This window comes from Callorhinus ursinus, unplaced genomic scaffold (assembly GCF_003265705.2).
Source record: "Callorhinus ursinus isolate GAN/ISIS: 27379988/994484 unplaced genomic scaffold, GSC_fseal_2.0 scaffold1, whole genome shotgun sequence".
Classification (NCBI taxonomy): domain Eukaryota; kingdom Metazoa; phylum Chordata; class Mammalia; order Carnivora; family Otariidae; genus Callorhinus; species Callorhinus ursinus.
Window position 1 is genome coordinate 37,381,942 of NW_027397063.1, and position 23,417 is coordinate 37,405,358.

The window sequence follows — 23,417 nt, forward strand, 5'->3', positions numbered from 1 at the left end:
ATCACCAACTACTTTAATCTGGCTTTTATGGGCTCTTCAAACAGACAATCTTATTTCTGCCTTTAGGAATTTTCACTACCTTCTCTGTACCTATCATGCTCTTTCCCAGACTGCTGTGGCTGGCTTCTCACTACTCCTGTCTCAGATTGACTGCTAACTTTTTCCAACAGAGCTTTTCAAACCATCTGATCTAAAGTAACTCCCAGCCAGGCTTTTTCACATTAATCAGTTTTACCCTCAGCATAGCACTGACTAATTTTTGCTATTTTTCTTATTTATGTATGTATCTGCTTCCCCACTCTCCTCTTAGAAAGTAAGTTCCATGAGAAGAGAATCTATAATTATGATGGCTCATAATAGGCACTAGAAAGTATTTATCGCATGAATGTATGAATAAATGGAGCAATAAATGGCCCCTAACATTTGTGGCACTGAACATGAAGATGTTCCAAAAGTTTTAAGTAAGGATAAAATTTTTCATAAACTTGTAAGAAAAAAGTATATTAATAATTAGTGAGCTGCACGATTCTTTGCACTGACTCCATGAATCTTTCACTGACCCCACATTGTTTCATAGGTTAAGAATGGAGTAGTGGGGAGTGGAACCTGCTTGGTTCAGTCGATTAAGCATCTGCCTTTGGCTCAGGTCATGATCCCAGGGTCCTGGGATGGAGCCCCACGTTGGGAGTCTGCTTGTCTCTCTGTCCCTCCCCCCACTCCTGTGTTCTCTCTCTGTTTCTCTCCCTCAAATAAATAAATAAATAAAATCTTAAAAAAAAAAGTAGTAAGCTACAAGCAACATTTGCCATTCTTCCACAGTTCCTTTGGTAGAGTCTCTTCCCCCATCATTTCTTACCAAGCTCTCATTATAGGAGGAAGCTCCCTCATGCTGCCATACTGGCACACACCTAGTTCTACATTGTCAGAGAAATGTGGTCCTCACCTGAAACAATCACACTGCTCTAGAATTTAAATTCTGAGGGGAGGGATTTTTTTTTTCTGCTTTGTTCTTTGTTGTGTTCTTAGGGTATGTCTCAGGAAATATTCATGACCCTGATGTTAGTGAGGTTGTAATCAAGTGGAGAGAAGTCAGAGTTAACCTATGAAATGCCAGGGTAGAGTACAAGGCAAATACTGAAACTTGGGAAGTATTATATGGGTAATAAGAACTTAAGAAGTTGGGAAGAAAACAGATGAGTTTATCCTAAGAAAGCTATATGGACGTTTGGTCTGAAGATTAAAAGAGGATAGGATTTTCACAGATGAAAGAAAATGGTGGACATAATACAGATGAGGCAAAAGGCACAAAATGAAGAATGAAAGTGACTTATTCAGAGAACCATGAAGAGAAGTGCTTGGCATAGCAATGGTACACGGGCAGTGCAGAATATATAGAGAGAAAACAAGCTTAAATGATAAAGAATTAGGACAATCAAGATAAGTAATTAACCAAACAAATTGTAATTGAGGTTGATGGGCAATGGGGATTCATTACACTGTAAATGATGGGAGAGTCCTAAATAAGGGAGTAGTTTGAGGAAAGGAGCTTTTTAAGAAGCTGCTTCTGGATTTGCAAGAAAAAATTAAAGTTTATTCTAGTAACTAAGATGTAAGATTAAACACATTATGAATATATTTTCAAAAGAAGATTCTAGAAGTTGTTTATTGATTTTTTAAAAAGGTGGAAAAGGCATCACTTTACAACCCCTACTCACTCCACACCTTCTCTCTGTGGCAACAAATCTTAGCTTAGTTTCCACTTCTTCTATAAGCCTTTACTGACCAATCCAGTGGGAATTTTTTCTTTCCACTTAGGATTCTATATTCAGATTGATGATAAGGATAAATGGTACAAATGCAAATAAATTGAAATCAAAATATAGCCCTGAAAATTTGTTTTGGAAATGGGCATTTGTTTTACTCTCCAGGTCTCAAAGGATACATTTAATTATTCCCATTCAGTATGTCTGTAATGTTTAAAAAATTAGGTCTCTCAGGCTGTACTTGATGTCAATGCCAAGTAAATCCCCTCAGAATTATTTAAATATTTAAACCATTCTCTGTTAATGACATAAATATTATCACTGACCTGTTGGTAGAAATATTTCCCTAACCATTCAAAAGGATAGAGTTTTATTTCTGGATCTACTTTAAAAATCAGCACCAGACAACTAACTAGCTTTTATAAAACTCTTAACAGGGAAATCCAGGTGAGTGAGTATTTAAAAATTTTTTTAATGGAAATATTAACCCCCAGAAACATTTCTTTAAATTCTTTAAGGTTTTTTGGTTGCAATTCTTATCTTTCAATCTTTTAAGTTCTTTTAAGTCTTTAATGTAAAGTCTATTGTGTAAGAATTAGACAAATGACTATAATTCATTTGTATCACTTCTGAATTTAAGAGAAGCCTAAATTTACCAAAAATAAATAAGTAAAGGTGTACTTTTATAGTAATAACAGAAAACATTAACAGTATTTTTGAAACTTCTTTAAGTAATATGGTTTGCAATATAACTTATAACAACAGATGAAATAGATTATTAGTTTCTATAATGAAATGATATTTAAACTGTGTTGGACATTCCCTATATATTAAACAAATCATATGAGAAAGTAATATACAGTTAACCCTTGAACAATGTGGATGCTAAGGATGCTGACCCCATGTATAATTGAAAATCCACATATAACTTTTGACTCCCAAATCTTAACTACTAATAGTAGTAGTTAACCAGAACTGCTCACTAGAAGCCTTTCTGACAACATAAACAGTCGATTAGCACAAATTTTTTATGTTATACTGTATTCTTACAATAAGTCAGCTAGAGAAAAGAAAATATACTAGGAAAATCATGAGGAAGAGAAAACACATTTACATTACTATACTGTATGGAAAAAAAATCCATGCTTAAGTGGACCTGCACAGTTCAAGTCTGTGTTGTTCAAGGATCAGCTGTAATTTTAAGCCATTGTTTTAAAACCTTGATGTAATTTGAGGGAACTTTCTAGTTTCTCTTTTGATTCTTAGAGAAATAAAATATCAGTGTAAGACTTACTTCTGTCTGACTAATTATAATCAACTAGGAAAACTAAAGGAAATCTTACTATTTTATGTAACTTCAAGCTGGTAAGTGTAAGGCATTTATTGAAAAAATTATTCAAATTATATAGGTTTGAAATATTCATTTTTAGACAACAGGTTTCCAAAAGTAAGTCATTTAATGAAAAACTAATTCAAAATATAGAGACTTCAAATGTTCTTTTTTTAAATACTGTTCCTAAAGGAATCAATCCAAATTAGTCTGAGATTTAAAAGTTAATAATATTTTCAGGAAGGCAAAAGGGAAAAGATCTTATATCTCTCCAAAATGCCTTTCCTCTGTTCCTGGAATACAAGTGTGGTTATGGTCAATGAATATCCAGAAAACTATCAATGTGGAAATGTCCAGAGGATCAATTGATCTAAGAAAGTATGTAGCACAGAGCAGGCATTAAGTAAATACCACGTCAATGAACAAATGATTCTTGAATTAACTAAAATAAGCAAAAGTAGATTGAAATAAAGTATTCTTCAGTAAATTAGAACTCTGTTAATAAGGAAAAATGTAAGGGATAAATCACTGACTGATATTTCTAAAAAATACTCAAAATTTAACAAATTATAAAAGCTTAATATATCATGGAAATACTTGACACTGAAAAGAGTAAAACTTGACACCAAACAGTCATTGCTTTACATAGAGACAAGTTTCCTTAAGAATACATTACCACAAGATATGAGTATCTTCCTGAATGACTCTAGATACATGCAAGATTGCCAGCAAATTATTATTATTTATAACCATAAATGTCATGATCACAGAGATGGAGCAGATACTTCCTCAATACATCCATTGTGATGTTATCCACAATAGAACTGTAAAGTGCAGTAAACATTAATTAGATCCCTAATGATTATTGAGGGGTAATAAGTTATAAAACAGCAGACCTAGAGCATATCATTGAATTTATTTAATAAAAATTTTGTATTCTGGAGAGCCTACATGATTCAGTTGGTTAAGCGACTGCCTTCGGCTCAGGTCATGATCCCAGCGTCCTGGGATTGAGCCCTGCATCAGGCTCCCTGCTCCGCGGGGAGCCTGCTTCTCCCTGTCCCACTGCCTGCCCCTTCCCCTGCTTCTGCTCTCTCTCTCTGTCAAATAAATAAATAAAAAAATTTCTTTTTATTCTGATTATAAAAGTAATATTCATTGGAGAAAATTTGAAATAGAGGAAAATATAAAGAAAAAAGTGACCTATAATTCCCATTGCACAGAGAAAACCAGTATTAACATTTTGACGTGTTTCTGTGTTGCCTTTCCTTCATATTCATAGTAAGTATTTATTTCTAAATTAGGATTATTCTGTATATGAACATTATATTTTATTTTTCACATGTTTTGTCATGTCTATTTTATCATTATATTAAATATTAAATAATGATTGCACAATATACCATAATATGGATATTCACACTTACCTAATCATACTGAGCAAATGTTTACCATTTAGGTGTTTTGAATTTTTCACTATTATAACTTTACAATGGACATCATTATATGTAAGTCTTTATCTGACGTTCTAATTTCTTTTTTTAATTTAATTTAATTTTATTATGTTATGTTAGGCACCATACAATACATCATTAGTTTTTGATGTAGTGATCCACGATAACTATTTCTTCCTGCGAGACTCATAGCTACTGGTCACAGGGCATGAACAGTTAAGAGTTTCGTTAACTTATTACCTAATTATTTTCCAATGATTGCACCAATTTATACTTCTACTAAGCATGCATTTGGGTTCCCATCTCACTGTATTTTAGATAACAATAAATTGTCATTTCTTTTTTAAAAAATTCTATTTTGATAACCAAAATTAATTTGCTTTCATAACTTAAAATGATTTTTTTGATTAATAATGAAATAAAACTTTTATTTTGTTAAAATTGTATTTCCTTTGAGATTTTTCTGTTCCTTTCCTTTTTCTTTTTTTTAGTGATTATTCCTGCTGATTTCTATAAGCTATTTCTAGAATAAAACTATAGAAACATTATCATATTTATTGCAATAATTTGCCAGTTTGCATTTGACATTTGATTTTATTCATGATGTTTTTGACATATAGTTATATAATTATCAATTTTTAACCCTTAATATTTCTCCAATTTCTTCTGATAGCATTTAAATTTCTTATGCATATATAAATAACTTTACATTGAATGCATAAATAGTATTATAAATAACCTGGAAGATTTCACATACAGCCTCATTTTTCCTTTTCCCTCTTCCTCTCTCTCCTGCCTGCTTCCAACCACATCACTTTCCCTTCCCAACCTCCAGGGTTTTAAAAACCTCATAAATAGCACTACTTTTTTCCAAAAAAGCATTTTATTTTTAAATATATATTCTACTATCATTGATGATAGTAAATTGCTAAGAATTTGCAAATGAAGGGACACCTGGGTGGCTCAGTCGGTTAAGCAGCTGCTTTTGGCTCAGGTCATGATCCCAAGGTCCTAGGATAGGGCCCCACATCGGGCTCCCTGCTCAGCAGGGAGCCTGCTTCTCCCCTATCCGCCACTCCTCATGCTTGTGATTGGTCTCTCCCTCTCTCTCTCTGTATCAAATAAATAAATAAAATCTTAAAAAAAAAGAATTTGCAAATGAAAATAATCTTTTAAAAAATTTTTTATGGTGATAAAATACACATAAGAAAATTTTAACCATATTTTAGTATATAGTTTAGTGACATTAAGTATATTTATATTGTTTTGTAACCACCATCACTATTTCCAGAATTTTTTTACCATGCCAAAATGAAACTCCATACATATTAAACAATAACCATCCATTTCCTCCCTCTTGCTGACAACTATCATTCTACTTTTTGTCTCTATGAATTTGATGACTTCAATTCATGTAGGTGGAATCATACAATATTTGTCCTTTTGTGTCTAGTTTATTTCACATAACATAACATCTTCAAGGTTCACCCATGTTTTAACATGTGTCAGAATTTCATTCCTTTTTAAGGTTGAATAATATTTCATTGTACATATATACCACATTTTGTTCATCCATTCATTCATCAATGGACATTTGGGTTGTTTCCAGCTTTCGCTATTGTGAATAATGCTGTTTTGAACATGAGTGTATGAAATAGTTTTCTCAACATCATTGTTTATCAGTACGTATACAATAACTGAAATTGTTTGGGAACACTGATGCTAATTGCTGACACTTGAATTATGAATCAGCTTTACCTAACCATATAGAGAAGTTTTTTGCACTGAATATTCCTCTTAAGACCTCAAAAGCCATCCCTGTGCATATAATCTGATATTTTTCTTGAAAATATGCTGGAAGAATGTTAAAAGAGTAGCTACACATGTAATAGCTTCAGGAGATTGATACTACCACAGAACTGGGCATGTGCCATGTCCCACACAACCTATGAAAAGCCTTATATAATATGCTTCTCGTCCTTCTGAATCAGTTAGCTTAGCAGTCAAATTGGGCATATTACAAATTAGTACCTTATTTCTCCATAATTTTTTTCTCAACAGAGAAGTCAGGAATGGCTGAAGAAAATCATACCATGAAAAGTGAGTTTTTCCTCACAGGATTTACAGATCACCCAGAGTTGAAGAGCCTTCTGTTGGTGGTGTTCTTTGCCATCTATCTATCTGATTACCATGGTGGGGAATCTTGGCCTGGTGATACTGATTTCAAAAGAGCATCATCTTCACACACCAATGTACATGTTTCTGGGCAACCTGGCTATTGTGGATTCTTGCTGTGCCTGTGCCATCACTCCTAAGATGTTAGGGAACTTCTTTTCTGAGAACAGAATGGTTTCCTTCTATGAATGTATGGCGCAATTTTATTTCCTTTGCACTGTTGAAACTACGAGCTGCTTTCTCCTGGCAGCAATGGCCTATGATCACTATGTGGCCATATGCAGCCCACTGCAGTACCACATCATGATGTCAAAGAAACTCTGCATTCAGATGACGACAGGAGCCTTCATAGCTGGAAATCTGCATTCCATGATTCACGTAGGGCTTCTATTTAGGTTAGCTTTCTGTGGATCTAATCACATTAACCACTTTTATTGTGATATTTTTCCTTTATACAGACTCTCCTGTGCTGACCCTTATGTCAATGAACTGGTACTATTTATCTTTTCAGGTTCAATTCAAGTTTTCACCATAGGCAGTGTCTTAATATCTTACTTCCACATTCTCTTTACTACTTTCAAAATGAAATCCAAAGAAGGAAGGGTCAAAGCCTTTTCTACCTGTGCATCCCACTTTTTATCTGTTTCATTATTCTATGGATCTCTTTTTTTCATGTACATTAGACCAAATTTGCTTGAAGAAGGCAATAGAGATATACCAGCTGCTATTTTGTTTACAATAGTAGTTACCTTACTAAATCCTTTTATTTATAGCTTGAGACATAAGGAAGTAATAACTGTCTTAAGAAAATTTCTGAAGAAAAAAAGATTTCATGAAAGTTGGAAACAAATGACATCTACTGTAACAGTGATTTAAAAGTGGAAAATACTTCCAAGTGAAATTACACAGAGAAAATACACCAATTACATGTAAAATATTGAAATATATCATAATGGAATCAATTTAGGAAGCGATATATATGGGAGAAAATATACAGGAAAGAGAAAACTGTGATGAATCTTAATTCAAAATAACAAAAATCAAAACCAAACTTGTAATTCATTCAAGAAACAGTTTAGCATGTTGTCATGCTCATGGACTATGTTTGCATCAGGGATTGGGATTATCAGCCCCCAAAAGGAAAACAACAAAACTATCAGTTGTACGTATAAAGGAGAATTCTTTTTTTTTATAAAAGATTTTATTTATTTATTTGACAGGGAGAGACACAGCAAGAGCAGGAACACAAGCAGGGGAGTGGGAGAGGGAGAAGCAGGCTCCCAGCTGAACAGGGAGCCCAATGTGGGACTCGATCCCAGGACCCTGGGATCATGACCTGAGCCGAAGGCAGACGCTTAACGACGGAGCCACCCAGGTGCCCTACAGGAGAATTCTATTTAACATCTACAGCCAGTCCATGTTAATAGCTTGGAGCATGAGTACTCCAGTTAGGCTAAAAGACTTTAAGGGCATGTGAACCTTCAACCAATGAAATCACTCACAACCATGAGAGACAAAGTTGAAGCAAGTAAATTTGAGGAAGCAGTTTTAATAGCATTGTGGGGGACACTATTGTTAGGATAGAGGTAGTAAGAAAATGAAGGTGTCAAATAAAAGTGAGTATTATATTTCCAAGTTAAAGTTCCAAGGGAGTTGCATAATTAGGCACAGAATGTCAACTTCAAGAGTAGTTATCTTCAGAAAGAGTTATTTACTCCCATATGTACACTCATAAAGATGCCATAACACAAAGTTCCAGGCAAGTAGTCAAACTTCATGTAAGATTTGAAGAGCCTCCATTGTCAGTGAGCTACATTCAACTTCTCTATTCTCCTTCTTGAAAGGTGAGGAAAGGGTTCAACAATGAGGACAATACTATATTATATATAGACATGAAGGTGTATGATTGTTGAGTTGTGGGTAGGGCTTATTTACAATAATTCCTTTTTTTTTTCTTTTCACCATTGCAAAACCTGAAGTTGTGGAATGTAAGTAGAATTAAAGATTTTATTTATTTTTTAGAATTAAATGATTTTAATGTAACAAAATGAAAGAATTACTTTTCATTTATTTATTCAACATAGATTTATTGAGACCTTGCTATGTGGAAGCACTACTCTAGGTTCTGGGATATATCAGTGACCAAAATACCAGCTTTTCCATCTTCTTAATTAATAGAACATTGTCATGATTTTAATGACTAACTTCTGGATCAAGGAGAACCCATATGAAAAAGAAAAATCCCCCCTTCTACGTCTTCTCTTAATGCTCTGAGGTCACATCTAAATTCCCAAAAGGCAATTGTTGGGTCTGGCCCCAGCTCTGGTCCAGGCTAGCCAGCCACTGAAGCGGACTTCACATGAAAAATCAACAGGTTGAGTCTATTTAGAAAAAGTTGTGGGAACATAAATGCAGTATTTCCAATCCCCTAAATCATGAATATAAACTTATAATCACTTTGTTTCCATTTGTAACCTACAAAAAATCTAATCTAGCTAATTCCATATAATTGACATTTCAAGATTTGAAATTGATACATTTCAAGATTTTCTTGGTTGTTTTTATTTTATTTTTTTAAGATTTTATTTATTTGTTTATTTTAGAGACAGAACACACAAGTGGGGGGAGAAGCAGAGGGGAAGGGGAGGAGAAAAGAATCTCAAGCAGACTCCACATTGAGTTTGGACCCCAATTCAGGGCTCCATCTCAGGACCCTGAGCTCACAACCTGAGCCCAAACCAAGAGTCAGAGGCTAAACCGACTGAGCCACCCAGGTGCCCCTTGTTGTTTCTAATTTAAACCTCATCAATTTAGTATTTGCCCAACCCTACCACCATCCTTCCTTGAGTGCATCTAAATGTATAGGTACTTGTCTGATATGGCATTAAAATGGTGTCATGTTGTGGTGCCTGGGTGGCTCAGTTAGTTAAGCATTTGCCTTCAGATCAGGTCAAGATCTCAGGGTCCTGGGATGAAGTGTTGGGGTCCCCGCTCAGTGGGGAGCCTGCTTCCCCCACTCCTTCTCCCCAGCTCATGCTCACTCTCACTCTCTGTCAAATAAATAAAATCTTTTTTAAAAATGGTGTCATGTTACAGATTGAGCTCTGTCCCTGTTATATCCCTTTGAGATGTTTGATCCTCTTTGACTTTCTGATTATCTCTTGGTGCCACCATCAGTTTTGATTTCTATGTTTATTTCCAGTCCCCAGGCTAGACGTGGAAGCATGATTTCACCTAAAACATTTTTTTTTTAATTTCACAAGGCTTCTGTCAAGTCTGCTGTCTTGATTTCTCTTGCTCTCTCCCTCCGCTAATTTCTGAGTAAATTCTCTTGACCTCTCCATCTAGGATATTTAAGAAGATGGAAAAACCGGTATTTGGGTAATTGATATACCTCAGCACCTAGCTGAAGGAAAGGTCTACAAAAAGGCTGAAGGGCATCTTTTTTAGACTTCTGATGACATGAAGTATGGGTTCAATGTGTGAAAGTTATCATGGGCCCCTCTGGAAGGTTCCTCTTGCCATATTTCTCTAAACTTCAATGGCCATTCAATTGTCTCCTCATCTCATTCCCAGAACACCTCCCTGGGAATGTAAGTCACAGAACACCATCTCAGCAAACACTAATTATTTTCCCTGACTTTCCTTTTATTCCTCAGCTCACTACATCTTTATTTCTAGGGTGATACCTAGCTCTTACCTTATCATACATGCTGCCCAAATCTAATTTTATGAAGTATATTCAGACTTTGGAACCGTCCTTAAAAGTGAGGCTTTCTCAATCTATTCTTCCTGTCTGGATTTTCAAGGTTATGCTTAGGGAAAAAAGCAAGTGAGATTGACATTGCTATGGTCTAACCTTTCTCAAAGTAATAAATCTGAGCTGTACAAGCTATTATCTGAAATGTCAGAAATGATCACTGGGCAGAATAGAATCACAGACTGTTTTCACCTAAGTACTGCTGGATATAGGAAGAAAAGTCTCATAAAATTAATCCTTTTAAAATCTTGGCCAATATTCCACAGTAAGCAGGGAAAAGATGTTTGTTTAGGACTCTACTTTAAAAAACAAAACAAAAACTTAGGGAAATAAATGTTATCTTACACTTAACCAAAATTTAGTTATAACCACAAATGTGTACTAATTTTACAAATAATGAATCAAGTGTCAAGTGTTTTTCTTGGCCTTATTTTCCAGAAGAATAAAGTATGATAACTAGATACAACCTTTACTTAACTTTTGAACTCAAGGAATAATGATAATGAATATTAATAATGGAGCAATTTTGTAAAATGTCAGTCTCCACCAATTTTCCCAAGGGTCCCTCCTAATTTTTATTGTACAAATTCTTATCCATTGAATTTGTTTTTATTTTTCTCTTTTATTATGACTTTTTAATTGTCCTAACTCTATCAGGTCCTATTTGTCAATGGGACTTTACATTTCCTACAAGTAGTTCTCCAAGAGCACATTCATCAACTATATGAAGTCTATTGCATCTTTCTCAAAAGTGTTTCACATTGAATTTGAATAATGTTTACATGGTTACATGAAGAATATTTATTCTATACATACACCTCTATGCAAGTCATTTACCTCCCCTTTATAGACCAAATGGTCTATAATTACGATTATATTAATCCTCACTTAATACCCATTCCCAGCCCAGAAAAATTACTCTGAAGTAGACAATGCTTCCTGGTGCAGGTCTGCTTTATCAATGAACCAATTTCACCACATGAATTTAAATATTGCTTCATAAGTGATGCTGATTAAGTATCAGAGAAGCAGAATGTAATATCTATAGCCCATTCAACTCTAGAAATCATACTTACTGTTAAAACTTTAATTCAGTTTAATATTATAACTCTCAGGTTATATTTATAATCTGTCAAGATGGGACTATATTTGGGCTGTGTGCAGGGGAGAAAAAAAAACCCTACGTTTTAGTGGATAATTCTTCCTACATCAGAGCAAATAAAATATCTCCTTGCATACTTGGATGTCCCTGCATCTTGTATGGCTTTCAGAAATTTAAAACTAATATAATGAATTGTATCCATTACTTTAACATTTTCTTTAATCTATTTATAAAACAAAATTTTAACTAAATAAAGACATAATTTTTCTGTTTATTTTTCAAAGAAGGTAAATTTGCTGGTGGATTGGGTTATTTCATTCCTTGAAAAAGTATTTGTTAAGATGTCTATAGCAGCAGGGGTACCTGGGTGGCTCAGTCGTTAAGCATCTGTCTGCCTTCAGCTCAGGTCATGATCCCAGGGTCCTGGGATTGAGCCCTGCATCAGGCTCCCTGCTCAGCAGGAAGGCTGCTTCTCCCTCTTCCATTCCCCCGCTTGTGTTCCCTCTCTTGCTGTCTCTCTCTCTGTCAAATAAATAAATAAAATCTTAAAAAAAAAAAAAAAAGATGTCTGTAGCACCAGACTGGGTACATGAGGTAGTAAAGGAAGTATGCTGTGATGCAAAACAATATAAACATACAATATACCACAGTAACTATATTTATTCAAAATATTTTAATGTGTGTACACTTAATAAAGTCCTAACTTAGTGCCATCTTCTATAGCTCATAAGACATAAGTAAAAGAACGTAGTAAAAGAAAAGGGAAAAGTAAAAGAACATGAGGGGAGGAGCAAGATGGCGGAGGAGGAGTACACCTAAATTTCGTCTGGTCCCAGGAATTCAGCTAGATAGTTATCAAACCATTCAGAACACCTACAAACTCAACAGGATATCAAAGAAAAGAATAGTAGCAATTCTACGAACAGAAAAGCGACCACTTTCTGGAAGGTAGGACATGCGGGGAAGTGAATCCGAGGCAATATTCAGGAAGATAGACCATGGGCGGGGAAGCCGGCTACCGGCAAGTGACAGAGCATTGGAACACAAAATCAGAATTGTTAGAAGTCTGCTCCACTGAGGGACATCACTCCAGTGGCTAAGTGGGGGTTGGAACCCTTACTGGGACAGTGTAGTCTCAGGACCCTAGGAGTCACAGAAACACCTATAGGTACCTGAGTGTGGCAGAGCTCCCAGGTATTGGAGCGGGGAAGCTGGCAGCAAAGACAGAGCCAAGGAGAGGGCTCTCAGCTACAGGTTGCCATAAACTGTGATCTGCAGCACAGTTAGGCCACTGCTCTTCAAGCAGGGACCCAGCAAGCAGCAGAATTGGGGAGACTCCCCTTTCTCCCCTGGGAGGAGTGGCATGGAAGCCCACTGCAGGAATCTGCTGGGTTTGGAGACTCCAAACAGGGTCCTGTGCCAGAGATAGAAATGTTCAGTCACAGGCCAGGTAAGCGCGGAGTGCGGCTGGGAGACTGGTGAGACAGGAATGATTGACTGTTTTTCTCTGAGGACGCACTGAGGAGTGGGGCCCCACTCACTCGGTTCTTCCAGGGCCAGAGATTGGGAGGCTGCCATTTTAAGTCCTGACCTCCAAAACTGCATGGAAAGCTTTCAAGGAATAAAAGCTCCTGAGAGCAAACCCAAGCCGATTTCTTAGCCTGTCCCTGGCAAGGGTGGGGTAATTCCACTTCAGGGAATAGACATTTGAGACTCACTGAAACAGGCCCCTCCCCCAGAAGATCAGCAAGAACATCAGCCAAAACCAAGTTTACCAAACAATGAGAACTGCAAAACCCCAGAGCTAGAATACAGCACATAGAATTCATGGCTTTTTATCCCATGATTCTTTAGTCTTTCAAAGTTAATTTTTTAAATTTTCTTTATTTTTTTCTATTTGTTTAGTTGAATTTTTCTTCTTTCCTTTTTCAACTAACATCAATTCCTTTTCTAAAATTTTTTTAATTTTCATTTTTACACTCATATCTATTCCTTCATTGTATTTAACCTTATTTTTTTCTATATATATCAGTTTTTCTTTCTTTGACATTTTGGGATACAGTTTCTTCTAACAGACCAAAATACACCCTAAATCATGTATGACTTTGTCCTCGTCTCTTGCCTGATCACATTCTCTCCTTTTTTTTCTTTAATTTTTTTCATTCTTTTTTCAATCAACTTCTTATCTTATCAATTCCTTTTTAAAAATCTTTTTTAATTTTCATCTTTATAGTCATATTCCATCCCTTCATTGTATTTACCCTTATTTTTCTATGTATGTAAGTTTTTCTTTCTTTAAAATTTTGAGACACAATTTCTTCTAACAGACCAAAATACACCCAAAATTTAGTGTGTGGCTCTGTTTTATTCACCAGCCTGATCATATATTTTTTTTTCCTTTCTTTTCCCTCTGGTTTCAGGTCTCTTCTGATTTGTTTAGTGTATATTTTTCTGGGGTTTTTGTTACTCTTTTAGCATTTTGTTCTCTCATTCATCTATTCTTCTCTGGACAAAATGACAAGACAGAAAAAAAATCACCTCAAAAAAAAAAAAAAGAACAAGAGGCAGTACTGACTGCCAGGGACCTAATCAATATGGACATTAGTAAGATGTCAGAACTAGAGTTCAGAGTGACAATTATAAATAGTAGCTGGGCTTGAAAAAAGCATAGAAGATACTAGAGAATCCCTTTCTGGAAAAATAAGAGAAATAAATCTAACCAAGTTGAAATCAAAAAGACTATTAATGAAGTACAATAAAAAATGGAGGCTCTAACTGCTAGAATAAATGAGGCAGAAGAGAAAATTAGTGATATAGAAGACCAAATGATGGAGAAAAAAGAAGCTGAGAAAAAGAGATAAACAACTACTGGATCACAAGGGGAGAATTCGAGAGATAAGTGATACTAAAAGATGACACAATATTAGAATAATTGGTATCCCAGAAGAAGAAGAAAGGGAAAGAAAGGCAGAAGGTATATTGGAGCAAATTGTATTGGAAAGCTTCCCTAATTTGGGGAAGGAAACAAGCATCAAAATCCAGGAGGCACAGAGAACCCCCCTCAAAATCAATAAAAATAGGTAAACAACCCAACATCTAATAGTGAAACTCTCAAGTTTCAGAGACAGAGAAAGTCCTGAAAGCAGCTTGGGACAAGAGGTCTGTAACCTACAACAGTAGAAACATTAGATTGGCAGCAGACCTATGCACAGAGACCTGGCAGGCCAGAAAGGACAGGCATGATATATTCAGGGCACTAAAGGAGAAAAATATGCAGCCAAGAATACTATATCCAGCTAGGCTGTCATTGAAAATAGAAGGAGAGATAAAAAGCTTCCAGGACAAACAAAAACTAAAGAATTTACGAACACCGAACCAGCCCTACAAGAAATATTGAAAGGGGTCTTCTAAGCAAAGAGAGAGCCTAAAAGTAACATAGACCAGAAAGGAACAGAGACAATATACAATAATAGTCACCTTACAGGCAATACAATGGCACTAAATTCATATCTTTCAATAGTTACCCTGAATGTAAATGGGCTAAATGTCCCAATCAAAAGAAACAGGGTATCAGATTGTATTAAAAAAAAAAAGACCCATTGATATGCTGTCTGCAAAAGACTCATTTTAGACCCAAAGTCACCTCCAGATTGAAAGTGAGGGGGTGGAAAACAATTTACCATGCTAATGGACATCAAAAGTAAGCTAGGGTGGCAATCCTTATATAAGACAAACTAGATTTTAAACCAAAGACTATAATAAGAGATGAGGAAGAACTCTACATCATACTTAAAGGGTCTGTCCAACAAGACAATCTAACAATTTTAAATATCTATGCCCCTAACATGGGAGCAGCCAATTATATAAGCCAATTAATAACAAAATCAAAGAAACACATCAACAATAATACAATAAGAGTAGGGGACTTTAACACCCACCTCACTGAAATGGACAGATCATCTAAGCAAAAGGTCAACAAGGAAATAAAGGCTTTAAATGACACACTGGACCAGATGGATTTCACAGATATATTCAGATCATTCCATCCCAAAGCAACAGAATACACATTCTTCTCTAGTGCCCATGGAACATTCTCCAGAATATATCACATCCTGGGTCACAAACCAGGTCTCAGTGGTACCAAAATATTGGAATCATCCCCTGCATATTTTCAGATCACAATGCTTTGAAACTAGAACTCAATCACAAGAGGAAAGTCAGAAAGAACTCAAATACATGGAGGTTAAAGAGCATCCTACTAAAGAATGAATGGGTCAACCAGAAAATTAAAGAAGAATTAAAAAAATTCATGGAAAAAAATGAAAATGAAAACACAACTGCTCAAAATCTTTGGGATACAGCAAAAGCTGTCCTAAGAGGAAAGTATATAGCAATACAAGCCTTGCTCAAGAAACAAGAAAGATCTCAAATATACAACCTAACCCTACACCTAAAGGAGCTGGAGAAAGAACAGCAAATAAAGCCTAAACCCAACAGGAAAAGAGAAATAAAAAAGATCAGAGCACAAATCAATGAAATAGAAACCAAAAGAACAGTAGAACAGATCAACGAAACTAGGAGCTGGTTCTTTGAGAGAATAAGATTGATAAACCCCTGGCCAGACTTATCAAAAAGAAAAGAGAAAGGACCCAAATAAATAAAATCATGAATGAAAGAAGAGAGATCACAACCAACATCAAAGAAATACAAACAATTATAAGAACATATTCTGAGCAACTTTATGCCAGCAAATTAGACAATCTGGAAGAAATGGATGCATTCCTAGAGATGTATAAACTACCAAAACTGAACCAGGAAGAAATAGAAAACCTGAACAGACCCATAAACAGTAAGGAAATTGAAGCAGTAATCAACAATTTCCCAACAAACAAGACCCCAGGGTCAGATAGTTTCCCAGGGGAATTCTACCAAACATTTAATTTAAAGAAGAATTAATACCTATTCTTATGAAACTGTTCCAAAAAAAATAGAAATGGAAGCAAAACTTCTGAACTCATTTTATGAGACGAGCATTACCTTGATCCCAAACCCAAAGACCCCTTATGAAAGGAGAACTACAGACAAATATTCCTGATGAACATGGATGCAAAAATTCTCACCAAATACTAGCCAATAGGATCCAACAGTACATTAAAAGGATTATTCACCATGACCACGTGGGATTTATTCCTGGGCTGCAAAGTTGGTTCAACATCTGAAAATCAATCAGTGTGATACACTACATTAATAAAAGAAAGGAAAAGAACTATGAGATCCTCTCAATAGATGGAGAAAAAACACATGACAATGTACAGCATGCTTTCTTGGTTAAAACTCTTCACAATGTAGGGATAGAGGGTATATACCTCAACATCACAAAAGCCTTCTATGAAAAACCCACAGCAAATATCATTCTCAATGGGGAAAAACTGAGAGCTTTTCCCCTAAGTTCAGGAACATGGCAGGGATGTCCACTATCACCACTGCTATTCAACATAGTACTGGATGTCCTGGCCTCAGCAATCAGACAACAAAAAGAAATCAAAGTCATCCAGATCAGCAAAGAAGAAGTCAAACTCTCACTCTTTGTGGATGATATGATACTTTATGTGGAAAACCCAAAAGACTCCACCCCAAAACTGCTAGAACTCATACAGGAATTGAGTAAAGTGTTAGGATATAAAATCAATTCACAGAAATCAGTGGCATTTCTATACACCAACAAGACAGAAGAAAGAGAAATTAAGGAGTCAATCCCATTTACAATTACACCCCAAATCATAAGATACCTAGGAATAAATCTAACCAAAGAGGCAAAGAATCTGTACTCAGAAAACTACAGAATACTCATGAAAGAAATTGAGGAAGACACAAAGAAATGGAAAAACGTTCCATGCTCATGGATTGGAAGAACAAATATTGTGAAAATGTCTGTGCTACCTTGAGCAATCTACACATTTAATGCAATCCCTATCAAAATACCATCCACTTTTTTCAAAGAAATGGAACAAATAATCCTAAAATGTAAATGGAACCAGAAAAGACCCCGAATAGCCAGAGGAATGCTGAAAAAGAAAACCAAAGCTGGTGGCATCACATTTCCAGACTTCAAGCTCTATTACAACACTGTAATCATCAAGACAGTATGGTACTGGCACAAAAACAGACACATAGATCAAGGGAACAGAATAAAGAGCCCAGAAATGGACCCTCAACTCTATGATCAACTAATCTTCGACAAAGCAGGAAAAAATGTCCAATGGAAAAAATATAGTCTCTTCAAATGATGTTGGGAAAATTGGACAGCCACATGCAGAATGAAACTGGACCATTTCCTTATACCACACACAAAAACAGACTCAAAACGGTTGAAAGACCTAAACATGAGACAGGAGCCCATCAAAATCCTTGAGGAGAACACAGGCAGCAACCTCTTCGACCTCAACTGCAACAACTTCTTCCTAGACACATCACCAAAGGCAAGGGAAGCAAGGGCAAAAATGAACTATTGGGACTTCATCAAGATAAAAAGCTTTTGCACAGCAAAGGAAACAGTCAACAAAACCAAAAGACAACTGACAAGAGTGGGAGAAGATATTTGCAAATGACATATCAGATAAAGGGCTAGTATCCAAAATGGATAAAGAACTTATCAAACTCAACACCCAAAGAACAAATAACCCAATCAAGAAATGGGCAGAAGACATGAACAGACATTTCTGCAAAGAAGACATCCAAATGGCCAACAGACACATGAAAAAGTACTCAACATCACTCAGCATCAGGGAAATACAAATCAAAACCTCAGTGAGAAACCACCTCACACCAGTCACAATGGCTAAAATTAACAAGTCAGGAAATGACAGGTGTTGGTGAGGATGTGGAGAAAAGAGAACTCTCCTACACTGTTGGTGGGAATGCAAACAGGTGCAGCCATTCTGGAAAACAGTATGGAGGTTCCTCAAAAGTTGAAAATAGAGCTACCGTAGAACCCAGTAATTGCACTACTGGGTATTTACCCCAAAGATACAAATGTAGTGATCTGAAGAATCTTCTGCACCCCAATGTTTATAGCAGCAATATCCATAATAGCCAAGCTATGGAAAGAGCCTAGATGTCTATCAACAGACGAATGGATAAAGAAGTGGTATATATATATACAATATTATGCAGCCATCAAAAAAATGAAATCTTGCCATTTGCAACAACATGAATGCAGCTAGAGGGTATTATGCTAAGCCAAATAAGTCAATCAGAGAAAGACAAGAATCATATGATCTCACTGATATGAGGAATTTGAGAAACAAGACAGAGGATCATAGGGAAAGGGAAGGAAAACTAAGACAAGATGAAACCAAGAGGGAGACAAACATGAGTCTCTTAATCTCAGGAAACAAACTGAGGGTTGCTGGAGTGGAGTGGGGTGGGAGGGATGGGGTGGCTGGGTGATGGACGTTGGGGAGGGTATGTGTTATGGTGAACATTGTGAATTATGTAAGATTGATGAATCACAGACCTGTACCCCCGACTCAAATAATACATTATATGTTAATAAAAATTAAAATTAAAAAACAGTAAAAAAGTGTAAGTTCTATTTTAATACAAACATTTACATCATACATGTAACATCAAAAATTTACTACTATCCTATGGATCTTGTAGTTAATGGACAAACAACTTTCAAAACTTAAGAAAAGTTAATTTTAAAGATAATTTTAAAAATATATGTAACAATTTTATGTTACATAAATGTTTTAAAATATTTTAAGACAATATGTTTTAAAGGATTTCTTAAGGAAATACTTCCTGGTTAACTATTCAAACTCTTAAAAATTAAACTTGTCTCATGGACATTAAAAGGACAATAAAGAAATATTATGAGCAACTCTATGCCTATAAATCTGATAACTTAGATCAAATGGACCAGTTTAATGAAACACACAGTCTGTCAAAACTCACACAAAAAGAAATTGTATGGAAGAGTTAAGATGGCAGGGTAGTAGGGGACCCTGGGCTTGCCTTGTCCTTCAAGCACTGGTAGTTCAACATCAAATCATTTTGAACACCTAGGAAATGGATCTCAGAATTAAGAGAACAATCTGCACAATTAGAGGGAAAGATCATGGTAGTTACAAGGTGTGGAGACATGAATTAGGGGAGAGAGAAGCTGCAGTGTTGCAGAGGGGAAAGAGCCCTTGTTGCAGAGAGAAGAGAGAGGAGGAGAGAGGGAGAGAAAACAACACGTTGGTTCACACAAGGAAAACACTCCCCTAAAACCACTGACTGGGGATTTGAGAGAAACTATCACAGGCTTGTGCAAACAGTGGAGCTTAAATTCTGAGGCTTTAGAAGTCTGTGCCATTCACTGGAGTCAAGTCAGAAGTCTGTGCCATTCACTGGGCAGTGGTGCTCCTGGGGAGAAGGAAGGTAGAGGCCCAGGAGCGGACAGTGCCATGTAGGGATATCCTGGGTCACACTGGGAGAGAATGTTCCCCTTTTTGGAGTACATTTGGAAGAGTGTATATTGCCATTCAAAGGACAAAAGACCCTCCAGGCACCATTGAGCGACCGTTCAACAGCAGGGGAGAGAGGCCCATGCAGAGGACAGATAACCTGGTTGCAGCTTTTTGCTGTGCTTCACCATGACTCCAGGCACCTGCACAGCCTGTGACTGCTTTTCTGGGACAGAACAGCGCCAGACACAGTGCTTTAAGACTCTCTTCAGGAGGAGGGGAGCAGGTCCACACCTTGCCAGGTCGTTTAAGATTTGGAGTTTTAAATACAAACCACCCAGAAATAAACACAGGATAACTGGGGTGCCAGGCAAGCTAATGGCCCAGGCACAGGTAAGTTGAGGGTGGGGATCTGATGGAAGCCTGGGACACAGGAAGGGGGACTGTTCACTTTTCTGTGAGGGCTTCCTGAGTAGCCAGGAGGCAAAATCCCCTCCCCACAACAAGAAAGCCAGGTGATACCACCTTCTCCCTCCCCCACCTGCCCACCAGCACCGTCAGACTTCAGCGAGCAACACAGCTCCCCCAGCAGACGCTGGAGCAGCTTACACCAAACTCTGCCCCCCTGTGCCCTGCAGGGCACCTTTACTAGGACAGGTCTGACTGTGAGCCAGCGCAGCACACCTCTCCTCCAGAGAACCAACACAAGCCCCCTGCATGTACCAAGTCTACTGATCATAGAGTGCTCCAAAGCATCAGATTCAGTTCTGGTGGAAATAGGACCAGGCTTTGTTTTTTTTCTGTCTTTCTTTCTTCTTTCTTTTTCTTTGGAATCAGGTTTATAGATTTTTGTTTCTGTTTGTTTTTGTTTTGTTTGTTCCTTTTCCTTTTTTCCTTTTTGGATCAAACTTTCCCCCCCAGGCTTATTTTAACAAACAAAGCCCAAAACACACCTAGTTAAAGATCCAAACACTCCCCACTAAAAGCAAGGAGGAAATTCACAGAGGACTGATCTCTGGGAAAGAACAGCCAAAACACAATACACCAGAAACACTTGCTGTTGTACCAGGCCCTGGAGAGAAACTTCTTATTATAGCATTACTCTTAGGAGAAGGAAACTTAACAGGCTTTCATAACATGCAAAAGACAGAACCTAGACAAAATGACAAGAAGAAGGATTTCTACCTCTTCCAAAACAAATCACAAAGAAATCACAGCCAAGGATTTCCTCCAAACAGATATAAACAATATATTCGAACAAGTATTTAGAACAACAGTGATAAGAATACTAGCTGGGTTTGAAAGAAGCATAAAAGACACGAGAGAAACCCTGCTGCAGTAGTAATAAACCTAAAAACTAGTCAGGCTGTAATAAAAAAAAATGCTACAACTGAGCTGCAAAACCAACTGGATGTAATCACAATGAGGATGGAAGTAGAGGAATGAATAAGTGATATAGAAGATAAAATTATGGAAAATAATGAAGCTGAAAAGAAGAGGGAAAGAAAACTATTAGATCATGAATATAGACTCAGGAAACTCAACAAGTCCATGAAGCACAATATTATCCATATCATAGGAGTCCCAGAAGAACAGCAGGAAAAGAGGGCAGAAGGATAATCTGAATAAATTATAGCTGAGAACTTCCTTAATCTGGGAAAGGAACAGTCATTCAAGTCCAAAAGGCACAGAGAACTGTCTTCAAAATCAACAAAAACTGGTCAACAAGACCTATCATAATGAAACTTGCAAAATACAAAGATAGAGAATTCTGAAAGCAGCTGGGGACAAAAGGTCCTTAACCTACAAGGTTAGACACATAAAGTTTGCAGCAGACCTATCCACAGAAATTTGGCAGGCCAGAAGAAAGTGGCGTGATATATTCAATGTGCTAAATGGGAAAAATATGCAGCCAAGAATACTTTACCCACCAAGGCTGTTATTCAGAATAGAAGTAGAGATAAAGAGTTTCCAAGAGAAGCAAAAACTAAAGGAGTTTCTGAACACTAAACCAGTTTTGCAAAAAATATTAATAGGGGACTCTGAGCAAGAATGAGATACAAAAAGCAACAAAGACTAGAAAGGAACAGAGATAATCTACAGGAATAGTGACTTTACAGGTAATACAATGGCACTAAATTCATATCTAACAATAATTACTCTGAATGGAAATGGACTCAAATACTCCAATCAAAAGATATAGAGTATCAAGGTGCCTGGGTGGTTCAGTCAGTTAAGTTTCTGACTCTTGATTTCAGCTCAGGTCATGATCTCAGGGTCGTGAGATCAAGCCCCTTGTCAGGCTCCATGCTCAGCAGAGAGTCTGCTTGAGATTCTCTCTCTCCTTCTCCCTCTGCCCCTCCTTACATTGTGCTCTCTCTAAAATAAATAAATTTTTAAAAATCTTAAAAAAAATATATAGGGTATCAGAATGGATAAAAAACAAGACCCAGCTATATGCTGCTTATAGGTGCCTGCTATATGCCTACTCATTTTAGACACAATGACACCTCCAGACTGAAAGTGAGTGGATGGAGAACGATTTATCCCATGCTAATGAACATCAAAGGAAAGCTGGAGTAGCCATATTTATATCAGACAAACTAGATTTTAAAACAAAGACTTTTTTATTTCTAAAAAGAGATGAAGTATCCAAAAAGTGAATCTTACAATTATAAATATTTATGCCCCTAATTTGGAAGCAGCTAAATATATAAATCAATTAATAACAAACTTAAAGAAACTCATTGATAATAATACAATAAAAGTAGGGGACTTTAACACCCCGTTTACAACAATGGATAGATCATCCAAGCAGAAGATCAACTAGGAAACAAGGGCTTTGAATGACACACTGGAGCAGATGGACTTAACAGATATATTTACAGCATTTCATCCTAAAGCAGCAGAATAAACATTCTTTTGGGGTGCACATAGAACATTCCCCAGAATAAATCACATACTGCATCACAAACCAGACCTCAACCAGTACAAAACAACTGAGATCATACCATGCATATTTTCTGACCACAATGCTACGAAACTTGAAGTTAACCACGAGAAAAAGTTTGGAAACACCACAAATACATAGAAGTTAAAGAACATCCAACTCAGGAATGAATGGGCTAACCAGAAAATTAAAGAAGAAATAAAAAATACATGGAAGCAAATGAAAATGGACACACGACAATCCAAAACCTTTGGGATGCAGCAAAGATGGTCATAAGAGGGAAATATATAGCAATACAGCCTTCCTCAAGAAGCAAGAAAAGTCTCAAATACACAACCTAACCTTACACCTAAAGGAGCTGAAAAAACAACAGTAAATAAAGCCTAACACCAGCAGAAGAAGGGGAATAGTAAAAATTAGAGCAGAAATA

The 23,417-nt window shown here is 36.5% G+C and overlaps 1 protein-coding gene across 1 annotated transcript; it reads left to right on the plus strand.

The window, feature by feature from the left end:
* The first annotated feature begins 6,619 nt into the window (after nucleotides 1-6,619).
* On the plus strand, nucleotides 6,620-7,598 carry LOC112818296 (olfactory receptor 5K1-like). Its single transcript, XM_025865477.1, is given in 2 exon segments — nucleotides 6,620-6,709; nucleotides 6,711-7,598. Coding segments are annotated over 2 exon segments (978 nt in total).
* Nucleotides 7,599-23,417: the final 15,819 nt, after the last annotated feature.